The 26,964-nt window shown below is 43.8% G+C and overlaps 1 protein-coding gene across 1 annotated transcript in view; it reads right to left on the bottom strand.

Moving 5' to 3' along the window:
• Positions 1–21: 21 nt before the first annotated feature.
• LOC137504051 (sulfotransferase 6B1-like) overlaps positions 22–26,964 on the bottom strand; it is a 68,555-nt gene continuing 41,612 nt past the window's right edge. The window contains exons 4-7 of the mRNA XM_068231975.1: positions 24,416–24,542; positions 16,890–16,984; positions 3,269–3,425; positions 22–2,154 (exon numbers count right to left, since the gene is read on the bottom strand). Of these exons, the coding sequence (XP_068088076.1) occupies positions 2,024–2,154; positions 3,269–3,425; positions 16,890–16,984; positions 24,416–24,542 (510 nt within the window). The 3' untranslated portion in view covers positions 22–2,023. The remainder of the gene's footprint in view (positions 2,155–3,268; positions 3,426–16,889; positions 16,985–24,415; positions 24,543–26,964) is intronic.

The following is a 26,964-nucleotide window of genomic DNA, read 5'->3' as shown; positions in this document are numbered from 1 at the left end:
AGTGAGCGACACCAGCACAGGTACTGTCACAAATGTTTTATTTTATTTTTTTTAACACAGTGAGATCACAGTAATAATACACAGTATGTTGGTGTGACACTGATCACACAGCAGGCAGTGACCAGCAAAGGGGCATTGCCACCACCAATTTCTGTGACATTTTATTTTCTAGGGGAGACACTGAGATCACTGAACACAGTACAGTCACATGGGCGTTTATGTGACACTAAAACTACACTGTATCACACAGCAGGCAGTAACCACTGCAGCAAAGTGGTATTGTCACGGATTACATTTTTTTTTTTTTTTACACTGTTAGGAATCATGTACTGTTTCCTGCCTGCTGGTGGTAGCATTGAGTTAAACTACCCTGGACTTCCACCATCCGCCAGCAGGTGGCCTTTAACTACTGTACTCAATGACTTGCAGTTCCTATTCTGTCTGCGGGTGCTTGAGAACTGTCTGCAGATTCCCGCTATCAGCTGCATCCTGTTGTGATCATGCATAGACTATTTTACTATTCGATTATTTAAGAACTATTTAAGAACTGCCTTTTACTACTGCTGGAGACCAGAACTTTGTCACTTCCAGGCCTGAGTATTCTGGACACTCCTGTAAACCTAATTCTGATCCTGTACTTGCACTAACTGACTTGTTGCTGAAATTACTAGCTTGTCTTGACTCTGTGTCTCACTTGTTCCTTTTGTTCTGTGGCTTATCTGATAACCTGCTGCCAATCCTGTTATGCTAGGTACACACCGTACAATTTTCTGTTAGATTTTATGTTCTATTTACCTGCCAGATAGATTTTTTTCTAACATGTTGGGAAAAATCTATCTGGCAGGTAAATCTAACAGAAAATTGTATGGTGTGTACCCAGCATTACTCTGTTTGACTTTGCTCTTGCCTGCTCCTTTGATACTGCATTAGTTTGTATATATCTGTATGTTGCAGAGGTTTGTATGTATCACATGTATATTGAATTGTAAATAGTTCGATTAGTCAGGGTATTGGTCATAAGGGTGCATGCTGCAGGTCTTGGTTTAATCGGTGATAGTTCATATACATGTTTTACACGATAGCAGGAAAAAAGGGCGGTAGCTGAGGGTGGACACAAAGGGCGCTGCCATAGACTCTAATGCAGTTATCGTTAATAAGGCGATATAAGCAGAAAAAAGGGAGCCCGATAAATACTGTTAACAACATTAGAACATTACAGTTTTTGAAGTATGTTATAATTTTTAGAAGCTTGCATCATTATAGTTTTTGTCATATTATTTTGTTTGTATGAACAGATTTTGTATCAAAGATATTATCGTTTCTATGTGTAAAAGGGTGCAGAGGGAGTGGTTAGGGTTAGGCAACACCAGGGGGTGGGTAAGGTTAGACACCACCAGTGGGTTGGTTAGGCACCACCGGGGGGGGGGGGGGGGGGGGTGGTTAAGCACCACCGGGGGAGGGTTCTGTGTGAGAGTAAGGTTGGGTTAGGTTGTATTGTTGAATTACATAATGATTTTTAACATTAATATCTTTTCATTATCTCCCGTCTGTTTTTAAAACTGTATTTATCATTAACCAAGTTTGACAAAGATATTTATCGTTATTAACATTTTGTTATCCACCGTCGCCATTTCGTTGTCCAGCCAGGCACTTTTTTTTTCCCTGGCGCCCTTTTTCATGCTTGCGTTTTACACTATACTACTTTGCAATACACATTGTTGCACATTTATATCCTTGTTTCAGTGTCTGTATCACTGCACTGTGGGCAACTCTTGTTCCTCCATTCAAAAGACACACTGATATCACTTATAACACGCAGTACAGTCAGACACACGGGTGTGGTGTGACAGCAGCAGCAGGTATCATGTCACAAATGTCAAATCACTTTTGTGCAGCGAGCCCTACCCTGCCTAAAAGATACCAGGTACACATATTGGTTCACACAAGACTAAGAACTTAATTTTATACAAAGATTTAAAATATTAGAATTGGAAAAGGGATCTAACTATTACATTAAACTTCATTAATAGGTGCAGTATTTTCCATAGCTCATCATCTCTCCCAGTTTCGTTCCAGCAAGGTGCTTTTCAAACATTGCATCCATCTCTTTGCTTTGTGCTTCAGTAAAAAGACTCTTCCAATCCCCAACTTCTCCTTTAAAAAAATAAATACATACAGTTTTAAAAAGAACATTTTAAATTCCCCCCACCCTCCCCTAAAAAAAGAAAAAAAAAATAGCACAGAGCCTATTCACAAAGGCAGCATAGGCTGAGTGGTGCACACAGCTTGGCACTGCTGCTGACTACGGTGGATAAAGGAGCCATGTAGCCCAACCCTATGCAAATTAAAGGTGGGCCTACCTCTGTCCAACCATCAAAAATGCTTCAAATTACATTTTGCCTCCAAGGATGGTTAATGAGATGTAAAATAATTTTGGCCAAAAGCCATGCAACCCGCCAATTAACATCCTCAAATGTGGCCACCTTGCCCCCATGTGAAGCATGTGTTGGGAGTATGCCAGTGGATGCATACCATGCATTGGAGAAAGTAGACGTAAGCATGTCTACCTCACCTTGCTCCAGTACCAGCCTCTCACCAGCAGCTTGTGAACTGGCCACTAGAGCTCTAAGCTTGCTCTCATGTGACTGCAGTAAGCTTGGAGCTCTAGTGGCCAGTTCGAAAGTTGCCAGGTATGTGTGTGGATGTAAGCTGGAGCAAGAACAGGTAGATATGCAGCATGCTCCAACATCAACTCTGCATAGGGTGGCTCTGCTGTTGGTGCATCACCCACACCTAGGAATAAAAACGGCTGGAAATTTGGGCACACCAGGTGCCTCCATAGGCCGTAATGTGAATTACAGCTATAGCAGCACCCAGTCAGTAATTTGGGTGCCAGACAGAGCCCGAATTATGCTAAAAACAGTGTTTAGCATCTTACCCTCGAGTCTATGGCGGCCTGGGGAGACAATAGTTTATATCGCCAGGACTTTTGCAGGAGCAGGGTGAGCCAGTTTACCCTGAGTCCAAATTTCCGATGCCTTAATTACATCATGAACACCATCCCCCTCACTTTACACCCAAAATTTGGGTGTCAAAGAGTCAACTTATCTGAGGTGATAAATCTTGTTGAGGATTGGGGGGGGGGGGGGGGGTGCAACAGAGTCCCAGCCTATAAATATTTCTACAGATTAATGTCATATATTCTGGTCCATATGAGAACTTGTTTTCATTGTGAAAAACAGCTCCGTTCCACCACTTGATAACATACCTTTTCGCATGAAAACATCTCCCATTTTTCCATGTGTGGTAGCATATTTCTCCTTCATAAATGCGAAAGTGGATTTTTCCTGCACCAGCTTTATCTGCTCCTCCGTCAGAGTTAATCCATAAAATTCACATATTTTTCTCACCTGTGCTGGAAGATCCTTTAGCGAGAGTAATTATAAAAATGCTTTTTCTTAGGGATCTTTAACAAACAAGCCAGGATTTTCTACAAAAAAAAAACTATACCTTTCTTAATAGATTTTAAGTGGAATTGAATTCAATGAATTATTATCTCTATCTGTGCTGCCCATAATTATTCATACCCCTGGCAAATTTTGACTTACAGTTATTTTTATTCAACCAGCAAGTAATTTTTTGATGGGAAATTACAAAGGTGTCTCCCAAAAGATAAGATTATATACGAGAGGCATTATTGTGGGAGAAAAGCATTTCTCAGCTTTTATTTACATTTGAGAAAAAAGCATCCAGTCCCAAATTATTCATACCTTTCACAAACTGTCACAGTCTGTGGGAAAATCCAAAGTTCTATACCGTTCCAAATAGTCCACGCTGTTCTACAGCATCCTAATTACCCTGATTAATTAGGAACAGCTGTTTTAATCAACTTAACAGTTTTCTGCAGCTGGTTTGTGGACAGTCATGGCTAAGACAAAGGAGCTCAGTAAGGACCTGCGGCTGCGCATTGTGGCTGCTCACAAGTCAGGAAAGGTCTACAAGGCCATTTCTAAATGTTTTCAAGTTCCAGTGGCTACAGTGCAAAATATTAAAAAATACAAGATGTTCCGCACTGTGGAAAATCTCAGAGGACATGGTCGGAAGCCAAAAGTGACACCTGTGCTGGCAAGGAGGATAGTGTGAGATTTGAAAAAGAATCACCACCAAGGCCATCCTAGTGAATCTGGGCTCTGCTGGTGGCAAAGTCTCAAGGCAGACAATCCAACATACACTGCACACTGCTGGGTTCCACGGATGCAGACCAAGGAGGACGCCACTTCCCCAGATAAGGCACACAAAAGCTTGCTTGGTCTTTTCAAATGTTTATCTGGACAAAGAAGAAGACTTCTTGTCTCATGTGTTATGGTCAGATGAAACGGAAATTGAATTGTTTGGACACAATGAGGTTTCCTTCATTTGGTGTAAAAAAAGAGAAGCCTTCAACCCAAAGAACACCATCCCCACTGTCAAACATGGTGGTAGGAACCCAATGCTTTGCGGTGTTTTTCAGCCAATGGACCAGGGAACCTATTCACAGTAAATGACACCATGAAAAAAGAGCAATACATGAGGATTCTCAACGACAACATCAGGCAGACTGCAGAGAAACTTGGCCTTGGGCACCAGTGGGCATTTTAGCATGACAATGACACAAAACACACAGCAAAAGTGGTGAAGAAATGGTTAGCAGACAACAAAATTAACGTTGTGGATTGGCCCAGCCAGAGTCCTGACTTGAATCCAATTGAGAGTCTGTGGAGGGAGCTAAAGATCAGGGTGATGGCAAGAAGACCCTCCAACCTGAAACATTTGGAGCTTATTGCTAAAGATAAATGGGCAAAAAATATCTGTGGAGACATGCAAAAAGCTGGTTTGCAATTATAGGCTTTGCATTGATCAATTGTTCTATTGATTATTGAGAAGGGTTGGACTGGACACTTTTTGCTCAAATGTAAATAGCTGAGAAATGTTTTTCTCCCACAATAATGCCTCTTGTACATCTTATCTTTTGGGAGACACCTATGACGACATTTCCTGCCATAAAATTACTTGCTGGTTGAATAGATGCAACTTTAAGTCAAAATTTACCAGGGTATGAATACTTATGGGCAGCACTGTATACTGTATATATTACTAATTTATTAATGTCAAAGTTTGGGTGTTTGTTAATCACGCAACAATGGCTGAACTGATTTGAATGACATTTGGGACACACATAGTACATTACCTGGAACAACATATAGGATACTTTTTATCCCCATAACCAAAGAGTGGGCAGAGACGAATACAAATTTCACTGGAAAAAAATGTAAACAGCAGCCATTCTTACACTGTTAATGGCAGAGTTTTCAAACTTTGCACAGTTGGTCACGGGGTGACTGGGATTAATATTCAGAAAAGTGGGTGAAGCCTACAAAAGCCAATCAAAATTCACCTATTGATTGTCAAGGGGAAGATTTGATTGCTGCCATTCTTGCAATGTTAATAGCACAGTCCTCAAATCTGGTACAGTTGGTCATTGGGTGACTGGGGTTCAAATTCAGAAAAGGGGTGGAGCCACAAACAGCCAACCAGATTTAAATGCAAATTATTGATGCCAAAGAACGCAAAGCTCACAAACTTGGTCATTGAGTAACTGAGTAATTGTGTGTTAGGGTTAGAAAAATGGGGTGCAGCCAACACCAGCCAAATACATACCCGGGCAACGCCGGTGCATCAGGTATGCATCCTAAAATCACTGCAGAGCTGAATGCACACCTACAGAAACCAGTTTCCACAAAAACTGTTCGTCGGGAGCGGCACAAATCTGGATTCCACAAAAGAACTACAATTAGAAAACCTCTGCTCTCAAAGAAATGTTTCAAAGCATTTGGAGTGGTGTAGAACAGGGCCAGATTTAGGCCAAGGCCTTTAGGCCATGGCCTAGGGCACCACAGGAGCAGGGGCACCAAAGCAGCAAGCTAAACAACGCAGGGAGCTTAGGCAAGCACCTGACCCCGGTAGTCTGCTGCTAGCCGCCTGTGCAGCAGCCAACTTGCTCTCTAAGCACGTTTACAGCTTTGGGCCTGTGCTTTGGGCATGGTAACAGAGACTTGGGCAGCTTTAGAGATAGAAAAAAAGAGGGAGCTTCTGCACTGGGGACGAGTGGAGAAATGAGTGACACTGATGGCTGCTGCGGTGTGAAGGCAAGCTTTCTACCTATCCCGAAAGGAGGGATTAAAAAAAGGGAAAGGAGGGATTAAGGAAGTCATCTGGCTGCCTATACTGGCGGAAAAGGTGGGAGGGGTCATCTGGCTACCTATACTGGGGGGGGGGGGGGGGGTCATCAGGCTACCTATACTAGAGGGAAGGGATCATATGGCTACCTATACTGGAGCTAAGGGTCATCTCGCTACCTATACTGAAGGAGGGGGGGGGGCGGCTAGTGACAGTGGCCTTGGGCAGTAAAGAGTACAAATCCGGCCCTGGTGTAGAAACCACCAGAATTGGTCCCTCGAGCAGTGGAAAAATGTGATTTGCTCTGACTAATCATCGTTTACCTCATTTCTGACCTCCGTCCGAGTGTACATTAGGAGACAGCTGAAAGAAGCATTTCATCCAGACTGCCTTCTCCCAACCGTAAAATATGGCGGGGGTTCTGTGATGATCTGGGGTGCTATTTCTTGGAAGCCAATGATTTCCCTTCATGGAAGAATTAACAGCCGAGATTATTTAGGAATTTTGGGCGACCAAGTTCATCCTATAATTCAAGAACTGTTTCCGGAGGGGAATGCCATCTTTCAAGAGGATAATGCACCAATCCATACAGCTAGAATTGTTAAAGAATGGCACGAGAAACATTCTATTGAAGTTGAGCATCTCATCTGGCCACCACAATCTCCAGACCTCAACATTATTGAGCATTTATGGTCGTTATTACAAATTCAAGTAAGAAGTCGATTTCCGCCGCCATCGTCTCTAAAAGAACTCGAGGGTGTTTTCACTGAAGAATGGGCTAAAATTCCTTTGGAAACAATTACCAATTTGTATGAATCAATACCCCGGAGAATTGAGGCTGTAATTGCCGCAAAAGGTGGACCTACTCCATATTAAAATATATTTTGTTGATTTTCAAGGTGTTTCCATTATTTTGTCCAACTCCTGTATATACACATTACACACACGTTTTTTTTTTTGTTTTTTGTTTTTTACAGCCAATTACTCAATAGTAATAGTTACTTAATACTACTAACAGCAGTAAATTGATTAGGGCTCACTGACTATGGGGCATATTCATAAGCAGTGGTACAATTGATGCGCGCAGGCAGCACACAGTACATAGTTACATCCTCAGACAAAGTTTTCCTCTATCCGGCGGTCTTTGGAATGCCAGATCTATCCGCAACAAGCTTACAATCATCCATAAGCTCTTCATCTCAAAAACCCTTACCTTTCTTGCCCTTACTGAGACCTGGCTAACCCATTCTGACCTGCCTGCAGCTGCAGCCCTATCCTACGGGGGTCTACACTTCAGCCATATCCGAAGACCAGATAAGAGGCCTGGGGGAGGGGTGGGCTTACTCCTCTCCCCGTCCTGTACTTTCTGTGTCCTTACCCCTCCCCCTTCTCTCCTGTTTACCTCCTTTGAGGCCCATGCTATCCACCTCTACCATCCCCTCCCAGCCATTATCGCAGTCCCTATTCTGTACAATATTGCACTTCCTAGATAACCTTGCCTCTTGGCTCCCACACATCCTGTCCTCCGACCTCCCAACCATCATCCTCAGAGACTTTAACATTCCACTTGATGAGTCTACCACCTCTGCCACCATTCCGCTTCTCTCCCTCACCAACTCCCTTGGCCTCACTCAGCATACTAACACTCTCACCCACAGCGCTGGTAATTCCCTGGACCTAATTTTCTCCAAAGCCATCACCCTTACAATCCTGGACATTACACCATTCCCCATCTCCAACCACCACCTCCTCACCTTCACCCTCACTCCGTCCAGCACCCCCTGCCCCCCTCCCCGAACTGGACGGTGGCAGAGAGATCTGTGCAACCTTGACCCCAATGTACTAGCCACACCCCTCCAACTCCCTCTCCTCCTCCCTCCACAGCCTAACCTGCCCCAACCAAGCGGCAGCTCAATACTACAAAACTACAAAAAGAGACACAAGCTGCAGAACGCAAATGGAGAAAATCCTGCCACAACCATGATTTCCTGGAATACAAGACCAAGTTGCAGACGTACTATACTGCCCTCACTGATAGCAAACAGAGATACTTCACTCGCTTGATCGCAACCCAAGCCTCCAACCCACGTCGTCTTTTTGCCACCCTTCAATGCCCTACTCAACCCCACACCTCCCCCCACAACCTCCACCCTCTCAGCCACTGACCTATCAAACTACCTTATCAACAAAATTACAACCATCCAGAGGGATATTTCTCTCCTCCTCACCCCATCCTACTCCTGCCTCTTTCTCCCCCCCTTACCTCCTTCACTCCTGTCATGGTGGAGGAAGTAAACCAGGTGCTGGCAACTTCACCTGCCACTTCCTGCCCCCTAGATCCGGTCCAATCTGATTCTCTCCGCCCACATTTTTCTGATCTGGCCCCTGTCCTCACCCACCTGTTCAAACTTTCCTTCTCCACTGGCATCTTCTTCTCCGTATTCAAACAGGCCACTTTGCTTCCTCTGCTGAAGAAACCTTCACTTGACCCAGCACTGCCATCCAACTACCGCCCAATCTCCCTCTTCCCTTTTGCCTCAAAAATTCTTGAACACCTGGCCCACCAACGTCTGACCAACTTCTTCAATTCCAACTCCCTTCTCCATCCCCTGCAATCTGGTTTTCTTACAGCCCATTCCACAGAAACAGCCCTCACCAAAGTGGTCAATGACCTTGCCCTTGCCAAAGCCGAAGGTAAAATACTCCATCCTGCTCCTCCTGGACCTCTCCTCGGAATTTGACACTCTCGACCACTCCCTCCTCCTCCACTCCCTGCAGTCAATGGGCGTTCAGGACCTAGCCTTAGCTTGGATTTTCTCCTATCTCTCCAAGTGCTCCTTCACAACATTCTTCAATGGTTCCACATCCACTCCTACACCCCTCAGTTGGTGTTCATCAAGGTTCCGTCCTAGGACCACTACTGTTCTCACTCTATACTGCCTCAATTGGCAAAATCGTCTCCTCCATGGGCTTCAGTTACCACCTGTATGCCAATGACACCCAGATATACCTCCACACCCCAGATCTCTCCTCCTCTACCATGGACAGAATCTCTGCCTGCCTCACATCCATTTCCTCCTGGATGGCAGCCAGGTTCCTGAAGCTTAATTTGGACAAGACTGAGCTTTTAATATTCCCACCCGCACAGCTGCACCCCTCTGAGATCTGCACATCACTATCGAAAATACTACCATCCGCCCTACTTCCCAAGCCCGCTGTCTAGGTGTTACCTTGGTCTCTGCACTTTCCTTTACACCCCACATCCAAGGTATTGCCCGATCCTGCAACTTCCACCTCCGCAACATCTCCAAGATCTGCTCCTACCTGTCCCCTGACACCACTAAACTCCCCATCCACACCCTTGTCATCTCCCGCCTAGACTACTGCAATTCTCTTTTGTCTGGCCTCCCCTCTAACTGTACTTCCCCACTTCAATCGGTAATGAATGCGACAGCCAGATTGATACATTTACAACTCCGCTCTGTAAAGCCCTAAACTGGCTCCCCATCAGCTTTAGGATCAATTTCAAAATCCTGCACTTGGCCTACAAATCGGTGCACAAGACCTGCCCGACCTACATCTCTGATTAAGTCCACAGGCACATACCAGCCCGCCCCTTCTGATCCTCCAATGACCTGCTGCTAGTCGCACCACGCATATCTCAGTCCCATTCAAGATTGCAGGACTTCACTAGGGCTGTCCCCACTCTCTGGAACTCGCTCCCACCAGCAATCAGACTCACCCCCACCTTTATTACTTCAAGCATTAAACAAGCTCTCAAGACTCACCTTCTCATGCTTGCATACCCCCCTACACCAGCACCATAATACGTTCGGTTAGACACCTTCTCAACAGATGCAACTATTGTCTCCACCCCCACCCTTTAGATTGTAAGCCTCTGGCAGTGCCCTCCTCCCTAGTTTTTCCAGCTTGATTATGCAATCTTACTGCCAATCACCCCTCTTGTGGACTAGAACAGTCTCTATTTTGACCTGACACTGTACTGGTATCAAATCATTTGCATGATCTTGTTTTGTTGTGAGTTCTCTGTATGTTCTACTTTGCATGTTAACCCATTTATCTATTGTGCAGCGCTACATAAAATGTTGGCACTTTATAAATACAATAAATAATAATAATAATAATAATAATAATAATAATAATAATAATAGTTACATAGTTTGGTTGGGAAAAAAAAAAAAAAAAAAAAGACATCCGTCATTCAAGTCCAACCAGAAAAAAAAAAAAAAAAAAGTATTAAAAATACCGTCCTGAACTTGCACACATCCCAGTTGATCCAGGGGGAAGGCAAAAAAATAACACACCTTACAAGGCCTGGACCAACTAGCCTTAAAAGGGAAAAATTCCTTCTAGATGGAAGTCTGATAAATCCCTGGATCAACTCTTCGGGGAATTACCTAATAATTATAGCTGTGGATGACCTTCAATGCAAGGAAAGCACCCACACCTTCTTTAAATGCAGAAATAGCGTTTGTCATAACTACTTACTGAGGTAAGATATTTCAGATTTTAACCACTCTCACTGTGAAGGACCCCTTTCTAAATAGATGGCAAAACCTTTTTTTTCTTCCATACGCAAATCATGCTCCCTTGTCCTTTGTACAACCCTAGAGACAAGCTCATCTGCTAAGCTTTTGTATAGTCCTCTGATGTATTTATACATGTTAAATCAGGTCACCTCTCAGTTGCCTATTTTCCAAGCTTAATAAGCCAGGTTGTCCAACCTTCCTTAATACGTAGTAGCAGTAGGGTATTGTACCGTGTTAGCCATCAGTAAAAGCAAGAAGTTTTAAATCAGGATAATACCATTTATTGGCTAACTACAAATGAATATGAACAAGCAAGCTTTCGTCCCTGCAGCCTTCGTCGGGTTTACATCCTGTTAGTTTGCAGGCTGATGGTACAGACAGCTTTATACATGCAACATCAAAAGGGAAAACAGATTTTTTTCAAGCATAAATACATGTCATTGAGATGCCTTATGTAAAACAGAACATCTTAATGGGGTTAGAGGTTGTTAGCTGAGATAAGGATCCTGGTTTACTCCATGCTCACAGACCTGGGAGTTGAACTGACACAGAGGTATCGTAAATTCTGAGTTCACAAGTTCAGCTATATAGGCTGAACTTGTGAAAGAGGTTTAAATATCGTCAGCCTCATACCAATATTAAAAGTTTTTGTGTTTATTCAAGCCCTTGACCACAGCTTTGAACAAATTTATTAATTTTGTTTCTGCTATTAATCGATCATTTGACGTTTTGAAGCCACCCTTCAGGGCAGTGACACGAAGATCATACATGCTGTGTCCGTTGGACCGAAAGTATGTAGCAACTGGGAGTTCAGAATCGGTATCGTTAATAGTGTGCCTGTGTCCATTCATAAGTTTGCGCAGAGTTTTTCCAGTTTCTCCCACGTACATAACATTGGGGCATTTAGCACACATGATCAGATATACCAGATTGGTGGAACCACAGGAAAATGTGCCTTATACAGAGTACAAGGCTGCAAGGCCGAAAGTTTGTTTATTCATATTCATTTGTAGTTCGCCAATAAATCGTATCATCCTGATTTAAAACTTCTTGCTCCCTTAATAAGTGAGCACTACCATCCTACTGATTAATTTAATTGCCAGTCTTTGTACTCGTTCCAGGTTAATGTCATTTCTATGGTGTGGTGCTCAAAACTGTATCCCATACTCCAGATGTGGCCTCACAAGTGATTTATACAGAGGGAGTAGTATACTAGCATCTCAAGAGATTATTTCCCTTTTTACACATTCCAGAATTGTATTTGCTTTAGCTACCATTGCTGGGCATTGAATACGATTACCTAACTTGCTATCAACCAGTATTTCTAAGTCCTTCTACAAGTCTGATGTTCCCAGCTGTATGCCATTTATTTTATATGATGAGTTACCATTGGTACATCCCAGGTGCATGACTTTACATTTATCAAAACATTAAATTTCACCTGCCATGTGCCTGCCCATATGGCCATATTGTCAAGGTCCTGTTTTAATATGTCACTATCCATCTTAGTGTTGATAATTCTGCATAATTTTGTATCATCTACAAAGATGGCTACATTACTTTGTATTCCATCTACTAAATTATTAATAAATAAATTGAAAAGAATTGGACCAAGTACTGACTGTAACGGTTAGTGTCAGCTGGTGACAGGATTCTGATTATTTGGTGATCTGCAGTATCACCAATAATACAGAAACTATATCTCATTATGTGGTGATTTGCAGAATCACCAATAATGCAGAGATAGACAGAACAGTCAGTACTTTGATCAGAGTGATCACACGTGATTAGGTGCACAGTAGCTCAGGAGCACTCCCAAGTGATAGCCCCTGGCTGTGGGACTATCACCCGAACAGGAGAGGTCGTACAGGCCAGGTCGGTAACTGGTCGGTCAGGCAGCAGTACAGAATCGGCAACCAGTACATAGTCAGAGGATAGCCAAGGTCGACAGCAATCAGATATGCGGAAGTGCAGAATCAGAAGGCAAGAGCAGAGTCGAGGTCGGGCTGGGGTCGGCAACAAGACAAATAGGCAGAGTACAGAATCTCAGCTGCCGAGGTAATTTTGCTCTCAGCTGCTCTCAGCTGCCGAGGTAATTTTGCTACTACTGACACTGACCCCTGCGGAACCCCGTTAACAGTTTCCCATTTTGAGTATGTTCCATTTACCACCACTCTCTGCCTTCTATCCCTTAACCAGTTCTCTATCCACATACACACATTTTGTTGTATTCCCTATATCTTCAGCTTCTGCACTAGGCTATTGTGGGGAACAGTGTCAGAAGCCTTTGCAAAGTGCAAGTTCACTACATCTATAGCTTTCCCAAGATCTAAATTTTCATTCACCACATCATAAAAGAGACAGGACCTGTCTTTAGTAACACCATGTTGTTGAATTGAAAGAAGATTATTCTGTGCTACATAATAGTGTATTGCATTCCTTAGGATACCTTCAAACAATTTACACAAAACGGATGTTAAAGGAACATTATCGATTAACATGTTTTTTTTTCCAATTCAGGTAGGAATAGTTTGGTAAGTGCTGCTAAGTACTGGTGTATACATTTGAATGCTTATCTGTTTGTTTACTGTTATCTAATTCCTTTCACACTTCAGTGTCACCAAATCTGGTACTACGTGAACCATGAGGGGAGGGGGATTCCCTCACAATACATCTGTTAAACCTATGTGAGAGAAAACTCTTATGCTAGGTACGCACCATACAATTTTCTGTTAGATTTACCCGCCAGATAGATTTTATTTCCGACATGTTAGGAAAAATCTATCTGGCATGTAAATCTAACAGAAAATTTGACAGAAAATTGTATGGTGGTGTGTAGTGTACCTAGCATAAGAGAGCTATCTGCAGAGAGCAGAGGAAATGTATATTATGTGCAACATAAACATTTGTAATCGTGTGTGAAATCTGACACCAGCCTATATGAGAGGCGATCGCAGGGATTGGATCTCAGGGTGAGGGATAAATGAAAAAGAAAAATATTAAACAAAAAAAAAATAATAATAATAATAATAAATAATAATAATAAAATTAAATAAAAAAAAAATTGCAGCAGCAGTCAGATGTCACCAACAGAAAGCTCTGTTGGTGGCAAGAAAAGGAGCGAACAGCAGCAAACTGTTAAAGCTGTAGAATGCAGACTTGTGATAAATGGCAAGGTCACTAGTGGGTTGTAAGCCTGTGGTTCTCAGGCAGTGAAGTATCTCGATTTATACTCTGATAGGTTTATATTTTTACAGTAGTCTACCTGTGTGCAAGTAGAGAAAAAAAAATTGTTGATGGTTCTCAATAAAAGTGCATTTTTTTCCACTCAAATACTCAAATTTTTGAGTTTTTGCAGAAAAAGGTGTAATCACTTTCACCATTAATTCATAGAACTATGGATTGGTACAGAGGCAGTGGTTGGCTTCTTTCTAAGGTCAGCCTTTAGCATAAACACCTTTTAAAAATGCTAGCTGGGGAGCTAGCCATAGTGAACCATGTTACTCACTGTAGTGAGAGGCACAAATATTTTGAAAAATGTCCTGGGATCTCTTGTGCGATGGTTTTTAGATTTCAGAGTGGTACAAAAAACAACAACAACAAAAATACTCAAGCCAGCAAGCTGCAGTTCTGGAGACAAAAATGCATTATAGACGATAGAGATAAGAAAATGACCATACCAGTCTGAGCTGAAAGGCTATGGTAACCAATTTTTAAAACTGTGGGGAAAAGAGACACCCCCCCCCCCCTCAAAAAAATGAAAAAAGACAACATGTTAAACCTTGAAATGGATGGCTTGGGACATGTTTGCAATGCGTATTCATACCATAGGCTCCTTTCACATTGCACCTGTTGTGTTCTGTTGCAATGGACAATATTATTGCAATATGTTGCAATAACTGAATATATTTCTATGGTACGTTCACATTGGCACATCAGTGGTACGGTGCAGTGGGTTTCGTCGCATTAGCGCACATTATGCTGTGCATCTTCCTGAAAATGTACGCAGTCACAGTGGCAGTGAAACATGCTCTCAATTTACTGTGCATAGGTCACTGTATGCGTTGCAATGCAGTTCTAATGTGCGATGTGACTTTCCAGCACAGTTTGTGATACTAATGAAATGCATTGTGCATATTGCAAAAGTAGCCTAAGGGCCTATTTCCACTACACGCAGATTGGATGCAGAATGGATGCAGATTAACTGACTCCAATGAATGCCTATGGGAAAATCTGCATCAGAAAAATTGCGTTTAGTGGAAACCGGTCCATAGACATTCATTGGAGTCAGTTTTTCTGCATCCATTCTGCATTTAATCTGCGTGTAGTGGAAACAGGTGTTCTCTGTCTGGCCACTAGTCAAGCAGGAAGTGACATGCACTTGCCGTAACTTCCTGCTCAGGGTATATAGAAGCGTATTGTTAAAATACGTGACACGCCGTTGCATTGGTAATTTTTTTTTTAAAAAGCCACACGTCACCATAGACTAACATGATTTCTTGGACGTTGCCGATTGCCACAAGTTGTCGCATTGCTGCAGCGCAAACATAGTTTTGGACCTGCGTAAAATAATGCAAAAACGTCACTTCCGCCGTGTCGCGCCGCACCGCGGAAGTTTGAAAGTCTCCATAGACGTTCATTGCACGGCGCTCGGTGCGTTAAAAACACCGCACCACCTCAGTGTGAAAGAGCCCTTAACGTGCAGCTGACAAAGCTGCAGAAGTTGTTCTATGCTATTGACCCGTATTAATAAGTACATAGGGAATGTAAACATAAGGTGGGCGTGAGGCCTGCTGTAAGACCGTGGGCCGGGCTCAGAGCATTGGGGCATAGGGACTGACTGTGGACATAACCTGTCCAAGAGATATATATGTATATATATATTATATGAGAGAGAGAGAGAGAGAGAGAGAGAGAGAGAGAGAGAGAGAGAGAGAGAGAGAGAGAGAGAGAGAGAGAGACTATCTAGGTGCATCTTATATTCTAGGGCATCTTGCTCGGCAGCAAATATGGTAATTTGATGTTTCTGCACCTGTCTCTTTAAATTATGTGGGACATCTCCTAGTAGGTTGAGCTCACTCACCTTTTATATACCTACTAGCTGACCTAAGCCCGTCCCGGGCTCTAGGTCTGTCACCACCGCGCGCACGCCCGCCCTTGTCCTGTGACAATGGCTGTCAGTGCTTGACATGCGCACTTGCAAAAGCACTGACACAGGGAAATTTGTACTTTATATATGTAGATATTGACAACGTTATCTTTAGCTATGGCTAAAGGAGTTACCTTCCCTCTGATACATGTGAGCTATCCGCTGTGGATTGCCTGCTTTTTTAAAAATAAAGATTGGACGTTTTAGCCAGATCAACCCATGAGTGGATTCCTTTCTTCTATATTGCAAGTTGGCCTGGTGTGCCTGCATCTTGCACCCGGGGCTCAAAGGTTGATTTGACTGGATTTACTTGGATAATCTACAAATGAACTATTATTTGTGATGGTGCAAAACACGGCATGGTAATGGACGCAAAAGCAGTGGTCAAAGCAAGGCAAGCAGGCAGGGAAAGCATCATTTTTCAAGAAAATTAATTCCACACATTTAAATGCCTTTTGTTTGCACATCACATGACAGAATCTATCTTTCACTCTCTAAGGCCTCTTGCACACTACATGCGATTCCAATTTTTTTTTTATACGATCCGATTTTTTGATTCAGATGCAAAAAAAAAAAAAAAAAAGCAGCATGCAGTACTTTTTTTGGCTTTGCAGCCTTCATCTGGGGGTTTAAGCCCGACGAAGGCTGCAAAGCTGAAAGCTTGCTTATTCTTATTCTTTTTAGTTAGCCAATAAATGGTACTATCCTTCTTCAACTTCTTGCTTTTATTGATGGCTAACACGGTACAATACCCTACTGCATGTAGTGTGCAAGAGGACTAATAGGGGTGGAAAATGCAGGGTGGTGTTTGATGAGGTGGAATAAAATTAAACAGTTGGAGTTGTCACCATGCTTTGTGATTATCCACAAGCAACATAAACGTACATAAAAGCCAATACCAGATATGAACAATAAAATATGCAATTTGTTTTTACCTTACATTGAAGAGTAAAAGGTTAAAGACAATAACTCACCTCTTTCATGTCTTCAAATGTCAGTGCCAGTATATTTCCATCATCAATATGCTTGTCCCATTCAAGATGATAGTCAAAGTATGATCCAAATATTACTAAAACAGAGAATACATGCAACAATTAGGACGCAATTTAATAAATCATCTTCTGCATATGGTATAAGATAGCAACCCTCATCTGGGTCATACAGGATCACAGTGGGGTATATAAAAGCTTAACTAATTACCAGTTGTGTGATTGCAGTCTCATGCACACAGTATGAATTGTATTTTTAATAATCTCAGGCTGTCCTGGATATGTTACACAAGTCTCTTGAACCACAAAAAATGGGCAAGCACCATCAGCCAAACCCCAAGGGTGAGGGGTAGTAAATGGGTGTGCAGAAAGGAACTAGAAACAGTACATACCGTAGACAAAGCAAGATGTTCCCTGCATAAACCGCACCACTCCATATGGGTCAATATAAAGTCATCTTTATTCAAAAAAGCAAAAAATATATAAAAAAACACTCAAAATCAAGAGCCAAGGGGGAAAAACTGACAAAAGTGTACCAATGAAAATACAGATATCAAAAAAGTATATGGATAATACAATGCAACAATAATCAATAGCATCTGAAGACGAACATTGGATAACACACTTGGTCCCCAAAAATTATATAAACATGAATAATCACAAATTGTAACATCATGGAGAGCCACAATACAGTGTATAAAACATCAAGCTAGTGTCAACACAATAAGGTGCGTGGAGAGGAAGGAAATAACCATCAGCAAGTATTTGCCTGTTAGTGAACTAAACTGCAAAGTCCCATATCTGGGAGAAAGGGTGCATAGGGCAAAAGTGACAGTGCTTAAAAGTGCATAGGGCAGTGCAACCATACACCGCCAAAGAAATAAGAGGCTACTCACAAGAAAGGGACGTAAAGAGGTAAAGGTCAGGACATCCCCCGTATGACTGTCTTACCGTCGCGATTCGCCGCTCAAAAGTCTAAGGCAGCTTCCTCAGAAGTCAGACATCTTGCTTTGTCTATGGTACATAAGTCTCTTGGTCTGTGTAACAGTAACCACTTTCACTAACGCACACAGACCTTTCAGCAATTTACACTGTGGTGCTACGCTAATTCAGCTGGGGAAGAAAGGCCCTGTCTGATGACCGCAGGGCCTGGGGAGACTAAACTTGCCTCCAGCATTGCAGGGGTTAATCTGTGCAGCTATGCACAGGACAGGAGGACCAATGGGAAGAGGGTATAGGAAGGGGGTTGGAGCTGCGGGAAAAGGGAGTTTATATACAAGGGGGGTGGAGTTAGCCCCTCAGGGAATCGCCTCTGGACAAGCTGCAGGACGGACATTCCCTTACCTGGCAATGAACATCGAGGCCCTAATCCGTCGGATGCAGCTCCAGCGCCGGCCACAACAGGGGCATCCACGAGGGCTCCGGTAAGACCTCCCCCCCCACCCCCCCCCCCCACCCCGAGCGCCTCAGCCCTGATGTCTCCCCCAGAGCTCAGCGTCATTTTGGGAGCCCCTCTGGGAACCCTCCAGCCCCTCTTGCTAAGCGCACCAAGCCCAGCGGCAAGCAGGCGGCTGGAAGGAATCCCCAGCAGCGACGGAGCTCTCCCGGCAGTGCACTTAAAAAGTCTTCCCCGGCAGCACCACCGGCGTCTTTTAGTTCCCCCACAGCGGCGGTTCCAGGCAAGGGAAAGCGGCCTGCTCAGCGCAGGAAGGATTCCGGGGCGGGGGCCTCCACCCGCAGCAAGACGGCAGCCAAACCACGTGGGCCGGCTCATCCATCTGGATCATCTTCCCCTGGCTCGGCGGGGCCATCCTCGGCTGCCACATCCAGTGTGCAGGCTGCATCATCTGGGCAGGCCTTACAGCTTCCAGCGCTTGGCACCACGGCTGTTCAGTCCCCTGGGCAGGCCTCCCCTCACACTTCCCTCAGCACCACTGGCCAGCACACAAGTCGGAAGGATGGTGGACCCCAGTCCAGGGGTGAAGTTCCAGGAAGCCCTACTCGAGGAGTCGCCGGGGTTTTCCCAGGCAGAGCTCTGTCTCCTCCTCGTAGGGTGAAGTATCGGATGATGGCCACCCTGACGGATCTGGAATGTCGGCTGCCCTGGGCAGCCGGATGAGATGTCGGGGGATTTACATGTTAGTAGGGGAGGTTCGGGGAGGCGGGCTAGTGTGGGTGCAGGGAATGTTGCTGTGCCTTTGCTTGCTGTACGTCCTGTTGCTGATGTCTCCCTTTCCTCTGCTTCTGCATTGTCCTTTGTAAATACGTTGTCGATGGGTTTATGGGAGGCCTTACAGGTGACGACGGCCTCTAATTTACCGAATACGGCCGCCGAGTGGGTAGGTAGTTAAGGGCAGGGTTCAGTTATGCAAGGGCAGGGGTTGTTGAGCGCGGGTGTGACACAGGTAGCACTACCTCCCCCTCCCCCGTTACCTACCGCAATCAGGGTGCAGGCCGACAATTCAGCGGGGACACCCCCTCCCCCTCCTGCATCTGGATCTATTGCCAGGGTCTGGACACCAGGGTCCGATCAGGTTAGGCTGGCGGACTCGGCAAAAGGGGAAGTGTACGTTTGCTTTGAGGGTCTTTTGGGGTCTCATCTGAAACCAGAGGTAAGGGAACGTATTTGGAAAGGGGAATATGTTGAAATATTCTCCCTGCTTCCTTTGGAGAAATTTAATCTCGACAGGGCTAAGCCTGACGAGAGTAAGAAGGAAGAGGAGGAGCACAGACACTATCGGCTGATCCCGCGCACATTTCACAATTGGCTACAGGCCTTTACTATACTTGAGGGAGTGATTGGGGAGCGGCAACCAGAGTGCTGTACGGCTATAGGATCCTAAAACAGGAGGGGACCGAGGCTGCATTCAAGCGGAATATAACCCTGCATTTTAACTTTGCTCTAAAACATTATTCACAGTATATTATATGCAACCAGCATTTTTTTGTTTACTAGACCAGCATTGGAAGGGTTACACAGAGCTTTAAAGTTCCTGGAGATTTCTGCAGATGCATCCGAAGCTGACATAGATACATTTTGTTTATATAAATGTATCTAAGTGTTGAATGTGACTCACTCTCTCTGACTGAGAAGGAGCTGGAGGACAGCCAAAGAGTGTGTAACATTTTTCAATAGATACATTTAAAGTGAACCTTAAGCCAGAAAAAAAATGAGTTTTACTCACCTGGGGCTTCTACCAGCCCCCTGCAGCAGTCCTATGCCCTCGCAGCCACTCACTAATCCTCTGGTCCCCCGCTGCCAGCTAGTTTCGATTTTGCCGACAGGCCCATCAGGACTGGCCATGCGTATCTTTTTCCGCATTCTCGACTGTAATTAGCACTATTGCGGACCGCAACGTGTACAACAACGCGTTGCAACGCGTAATTACAGTCAGGAATGCGGAAAAAGATACACATGGCCAGTCCTGACGGGCCTGTTGGCAAAAACGAAACTAGCTGACAGCGGGGGACCAGAGGATTAGTGAGTGGCTGCGAGGGCACAGGACTGCTGCAGGGGGCTGGTAGAAGCCCCAGGTGAGTAAAACTCGTTTTTTTTTGTATGGCTTAAGGTTCACTTTAACTAAATAGAATGTAACAATCTGAACTTCTGCATATCTCTCCACGGAACTTTAAACCTCTGTGTTTAACCCTTCCAATGCTAGTCTAGTAAAAAAAAAAATGCTTTTTGCATAGAATATGCTGTAAATAATGTTTTAGAGCAAAGTTGAAATGCAGGGTTATATTCCGCTTTAAGCAATTATAAGGAGTACAATAAAAGTTGTAAAAAAAAAAAAATTAGGCTGGCAAAGATTGAAGCTGAAAATCAAATCGCTAGGGATATCGAATCTAACCCAAAGAAGTTTTACAAGTACATCAACTCTAAAAAAAAAGAAAGGTTGACTGTATTGGACTCCTAAAGGATGGGGGTGGGAACTCAATGGTGGATGACCAACAGGGCCGGTTTAAGCAACAATGGGGCCCCAGGGCAAAATAAACCTGGGGCCCCCCCCCAACATATACCCCGGAACAAAAATCGGCATTAGGGGACCTTTTTTGCAGCTGGTATAGTCAGGGTGTGAAGTCCCAATCGGTCGGAGCTCCACATTCTGGCTATCCCAGCCTCCAGTTTCAGGAGGGGGGACCCCACATAATTTAAAAAAAATAAAAAAAAATTCCCACACTCTAAACATAAAAAAAAAAAATTGGGAAAATAGGAAAAAATGCCAGGGATCTTCATACAGCCATATTGCGGCTGTATAGCGATCCCTGGCCAAAGCGCTGCGTATAGACCCCCTGGAGACCCCGTTAGGAAATTTATTGCTCTTTCTTTTGATGCATGTAAAATTACACTACCGTTAGGTTTGCTACTAAAAGTGACATTTACCGCATTTAAAAGTATACTTTTTTACTTTGAAACTTTAAAATAGATTTTATCAAAAACTATAAGGCCGATTTGAATTTTTTTATTCCTCTTGTAGCCACTGGGGGCCCCTACAAGCTCTGGGGCCCTGGGGCAGCTGCCTCCTTTGCCTCTATGGTAGCGCCGGCCCTGATGACCAAGATAAGGCAGAGTTATTAAATGTTTTCTTTGCTTCTGTCTTCACAAGGGGAACATCACAGGTGCAAATTACAGATGCAGAAGAGTCTCAATCTTCCAACTGTAATATTAAAAACTTAAAGCAGGAAGAAGTGAAGACAAGACTAAATAAATTAAAACTAGACAAGGCACCTGGCCTGGATGGCATGCATCCTCGGGTCCTAAGGGAATTAAGTTCAGTTATAGATAAACCCCTTTATCTAATCTTTTGTGACTCTCTTTCAACTGGCAGAGTCCCAGTGGATTGGCGTACAGCTCGTGTTTTCCCATTATTTAAGAAGGGCAAGAAAACATATCGAAGAAATTATAGACCTGTAAGCTTAACATCAGTTGTATGCAAACTATTTGAGGGGTTACTAAGAGATACTATACATGACTTCATAGTAGAAAATAATCTTATTTCTCAGCATCAACATAGGTTTACTAAAGACAAGTCCTGTTTGACTAACATGCTCAGCTTTTATGAGGTAGTGAACACTAATGTGGATATTGGGAATGCTGTAGATGTGATATACTTGGACTTTGCAAAGGCCTTCGACACTGTTCCACACAAAAGTCTGGTGCAAAAGTTGAGGATGCAAGGACTGTGGAAGAGTCTGAGGGCATGGATAGGGAACTGGCTAATGGATAGAAAACAAAGAGTTGTAGTCAATGGATCATATTTAAAATGGGTGACTGTTAGCAGTGGGGTCCCACAGGGGTCAGTACTGGATCCAGTGCTCTTCTTCAGTTTATTTATTAATGACCTAGTAGATGCAGTAGTAAGCAATGTTGCTATTTTTGCAGATGACACAAAATTGTGCAGAATCATCAACTCACAGGAAGATAGGGACATATTGCAACAGGATCAGGATAGGATGGCTATATGGGCACATAAATGGCAGATGAAATTCAATGTTCAAAAATGTGAAGTCATGCATTTTGGTCGTACCAATGGTATAGCACCATACAAAATAAATGGGATACAGTTGGGGACATCAAACTTGGAGAAGGACTTAGGAGTACTCATCGACAACAAGTTAAATAATCGTACTCAATGCCAAGCCACTGCAGCTAAAGCTAACAAAATTTTGGGATGCATTAAAAAGGGAAATAAAAACTTGAGATGCTAGCATAATATTGCCCCTGTTTAACTCTCTAGTAAGGCCACATCTGGAATATGGAATTCAGTTCTGGGCACCACATTACAAAAAAGATATTGCAGTTTTAGAGCAGGTGGAGAGACTAGCAACAAAATTGATACGTGGGATGGAAGATCTCAATTACCAAGAAAGGTTAGATAAACTGGGTTTATTTAGTCTAGAGAAAAGACGCCTTAGAGGGGATCTAATTAACATGTATAAATACGTCAGAGGGCAATATAAAAGCTTGGCGGATGAGCTTTTTGTCCCTAGGCCTTTTCAAAGGACTAGAGGACATGATCTGTGCATGGAGGAAAAACGTTTTAGCCATTTATTTAGGAAAGGGTTCTTTACAGTAAGAGTGATTAAGATGTGGAATGCGTTGCCACAGGAAGTAGTTATGGCAAATTCTATACCTGCATTTAAAGGGGGCTTAGATGCTTTCCTTGCGTTGAAAGACATCCATGGCTACAATTACTAGGAATGCCCAATGATGTTGATCCAGGGATTTTATCTGATTGCCATCTGGAAGGAAGGAATTTTTTCCCTTTTGGGGCTAATTGGACCATCCCTTGTGAGGGTTTTTCGCCTTCCTCTGGATCAACAGGGATATGTGAGGGAGCAGGCTGGTGTTGTACTTTGTTCTCTGGTTGAACTCGATGGACGTATGTCTTTTTTCAACCCAAGTAACTATGTAATTATATGTAACTATGTAATGTCAGGGTTGGCTTGTTAACCTCCTTAGCGGTATGCCTAACACAGTGACGGGCATACCGCTATCTGTCCTCCTGAGTGCCCCCCGCTGAATAAATGTGCTCTAATACCTGCAAAACATTCTGCTAGCACTAGGCTAGCTAGTAAATGTGCCCTGCACCCTCCGCTCCCCTGTGATCCCCCCCGTTTATACTTAACCCCCCTGGATCCAGCGACCACGCAGCCTCCCGGCACAGCTCCGGTCTCTCTATGGGGAGGATCGGGTTTGCCCATGACGTCGGCAATGTCATGAGCGATCCTCCCCATAGTGAAGACCGGAGCTGTCCGGAGAGGCTGTGCCGATCGCTGGATCCAGGCGTGGTAATGTATAAATGGAGGAGCGGCGGGGATCGGAGGGTGCAGGACTCATTTACTAGCTAGCCTAGTGCAAGCAGAAGGTTTTGCAGGTATTACAGCACATTTATTCAGCGGGGGGGGGGGGGGGGGGGAGGGCACAAAGTTGCATAACGGCGTAAAGCTCAGGAGGTTAAAAGCATTGTAGCTGCATTCTGTACTAATTGCAGGTGGTGCAGGTCTTTGTTTGGAAGGCCTGTATAGAGAGCATTGCAGCAGTCCAGCCTTGATGTGATGACGGCATGAACTAGGGTTGGAAGATCTGTTTGAGGTATGAGGTGCTTCATTTTTGCAGTGTTCCTTAGGTGCAAGAAGGAAGGTTTCACAACAGCAGTGAGATTTGATTCACCCAGGCGGTGCACAAACTAGGATAACTGCGCATAACTATGAGTAAATATTTTCTTTATAAATCCAGACATTCTGCCTTACGGGTATCTGGGTAGAACTAGTTAGTTAAATTATGTATATACACATATAGATCAGCCTCCATATACTTAATACTACTTCAGTTTTCCTTTAATATCAATAATAAGTTAATGGAAGCAAAGGCTATAATTAATAAAATAAAATCTGGCCTTATATGGGTCCATGACAGCAGGTCATGAAGTTTATGAAAACTGGTCAACTAATGATTGGTGTAGTTCTCTATATTAGTGTTCATTTTAAAACACACACTCAAATGTTACCATTTCCATTTATAAAGTCCCTTAAGAACAAGTCCCAGGATTCATATGTAGGAAGCACCGGATTTTTGTTAGTGAAATGGAAAAAAGAGACAGCTGTGTCCTTTGGATTTCGAAGGATCAACAAAATCTGTAACATAAATAGCATTTCAGTTTTTACAAATAAAATTCACTTGTCCGTTTTGAGTTATTTAACTGCAGCAATGTATACACAAAATTTTGGTTGTCATTGACATCATTGTGTTACATGTTTACAGACCAATTAGCTTAAAAACAAAAAACATACAACTTTAAGGGCCCGTTTCCACTAGTGCGGCGCGATTTCGATGGGAAAATCGTGGCAACAAATCCGCATGCGGTTTCGTTGCCGTTTATGCGGATTTTCACGACACAATTTTAACCATGTCAATGCCGGCAAGCATTGACATGGGTTTACAAGCGGAAGCACCGGGAAAACCACAAGACTAAAATGCTTGCGGTTTTCCTATTTAGTTACATTACTGACGAATGGCATGCGGGTGTGCGGCGTGCGAATTCTGATGGGTCTGCTGTGCAGATTTTTTCTGCACGACAAACCGCACCGAATCCCGCACAAGTGGAAACAGGCCCATCCACTTGTGTTGTCTATGCGAATCTGCATTCAGGAAATGCATGCAGATTCACTCTAGTGGAAACAGGCCCTAAAACATTACTTTCTACTTTTCAAATCCAGATCACCACATTTACAATCAATGTAAAAACACAATCAGCACCAACAGGAAATTAAAAATGACCGCCACTGTGAGAGAACAGTGTAATGTCAATGGTAAAACAGCGCAGGTCTCTACAATCATAAAAAGGATTAAGAATGACGTCAAATCACCAAACGGTGTCCAAAGCTGTCTCAAACGTGTTCACCATCACTAATATTGGAAATGATACTTACCAGATACTGCGCTGTTTTACCATTGACACCACTTTAACAATGCCATATTTATAAAGCAAAGAAGATGTTTTTTTCCCCCTTTCAATTTGGCCTTATTAAAGAGACTCTGTAACAAAAAAAAAGGTCCCCGGGGGTACTCACCTCGGTAGGCGGAAGCCTCAGGGTCCCAATGAGGCTTCCCCCTCCGCTGTAGCTGCAGGTAGTTCAGCGCTAGCTCCCCCGAAGTGTCCCAGAATCCTCCCTCGACAAGGCTGACAAGCGCTGATAAGCGCTGATTTATTTACCTTTCCTGGCTCCAGTGGAGGTGCTGTTGCGGCAAACTGTATGGAGATAGGCGGAAATACCCGATCTCTGTCGGGTACGCTCTACTACGCAGGCGCAGGAGACTTGCTTCTGTGCAGTAGAGCGGGCCGACAGCGATCGGGTATTTCCGCCTATCTCCAAGCGGAGAGCGGATACTGCGCCTGCGCTGGAGTCGGGGAGGTAATTATTTACATGCCCGCTGTTTTAAGGGGCACAGCAAGACCACCATGGGACCCAGGAGGACAGGGGAAGCCTCATTCGGATCCGGAGGCTTCCCCCTACTGAGGTGAGTACCCCCCAGGGGAACTTTTTGTAGTTACAGAGTTTCTTTAAGATCGGGTAGTACTACTAAAATGTTAGTACATGCTCTCATAATATCTCATTTGGACTCTTGTAATATACTTCTTTGTGGTTTACCAACTAACAGATTGGCAGTTTTCCAATCAGGGCCGGATTTGTACTTTCCAATCTCCCCTCCACAATATCATTTTGTCCAACGCCCTGACTAGCGATCACAGGATTGCAGGAGGAAAAGCCTATTTTATGCCTGGTACACGCAATGCAATTACCCGTTATCAACGGGTTGAATTGATAATTTCCAACAGGTCCAATCTGATTTTGGATCGTTTTTCTAATCAGTTTTCTGATTGCTTCCATAGAAAAATCGCTTTGACCCTGATGGTAAATTGCATGCTGTGTACCAGGCATTAATGACTCGTGTAGGTGTGTGTACCGTATTTTTTGTACTATAAAAAAGCTCCTGACCGTAAGATGCACCTAGATTTAGAGGACAAAAACCAGGGAAAAAAAAAAAAAAGAAAAGAAAATGACACACACTAAACCTGGTGCATCCATGGTGAAGAGGCATCTTGTGGATTGCCCACTTTGCACCTTATGCACCCTTGTACCTTCTGTTACTCCCTTTGTCCTCTGTCCCCCATGTGTTCACCTCTGTCCTCCTCTATGCCCCTTTCTGTCCCTGTGTCTTCCTCTGCATGGGCACAGTACAGGGAGTCCCCGGCACTGCGGTGGGTTGGAGTTTGTATTGGCAGGCGTTCACAAGTCTGGAACTCCCTGCATTTAGACTATAAGGCGCAGTGACTTTTCCCCCACTTTTGGGGGAGAAAATGTGAGACTGATAGTCAAAAAATACAGTATGTTTCCTCTCCTCTGAAATATGATTGTATTTATTGTCAGAGCAATAAAGCCCTTTGTAGTGAAGTAGCAAAGCTGAAGGCAGCCAGAGCAGTGTTAATCTCCCTTTGTGTTCTACTGTAATCAGAGACCTGTTGCTCAGCTATCAAAAAAGCATCAACTAGCTCAG

This window comes from Hyperolius riggenbachi, chromosome 4, assembly GCF_040937935.1.
Source record: "Hyperolius riggenbachi isolate aHypRig1 chromosome 4, aHypRig1.pri, whole genome shotgun sequence".
NCBI lineage: Eukaryota > Metazoa > Chordata > Amphibia > Anura > Hyperoliidae > Hyperolius > Hyperolius riggenbachi.
Note: the sequence above shows the minus strand (reverse complement) of the source record. Positions and strands in the feature narration are given on the sequence as shown.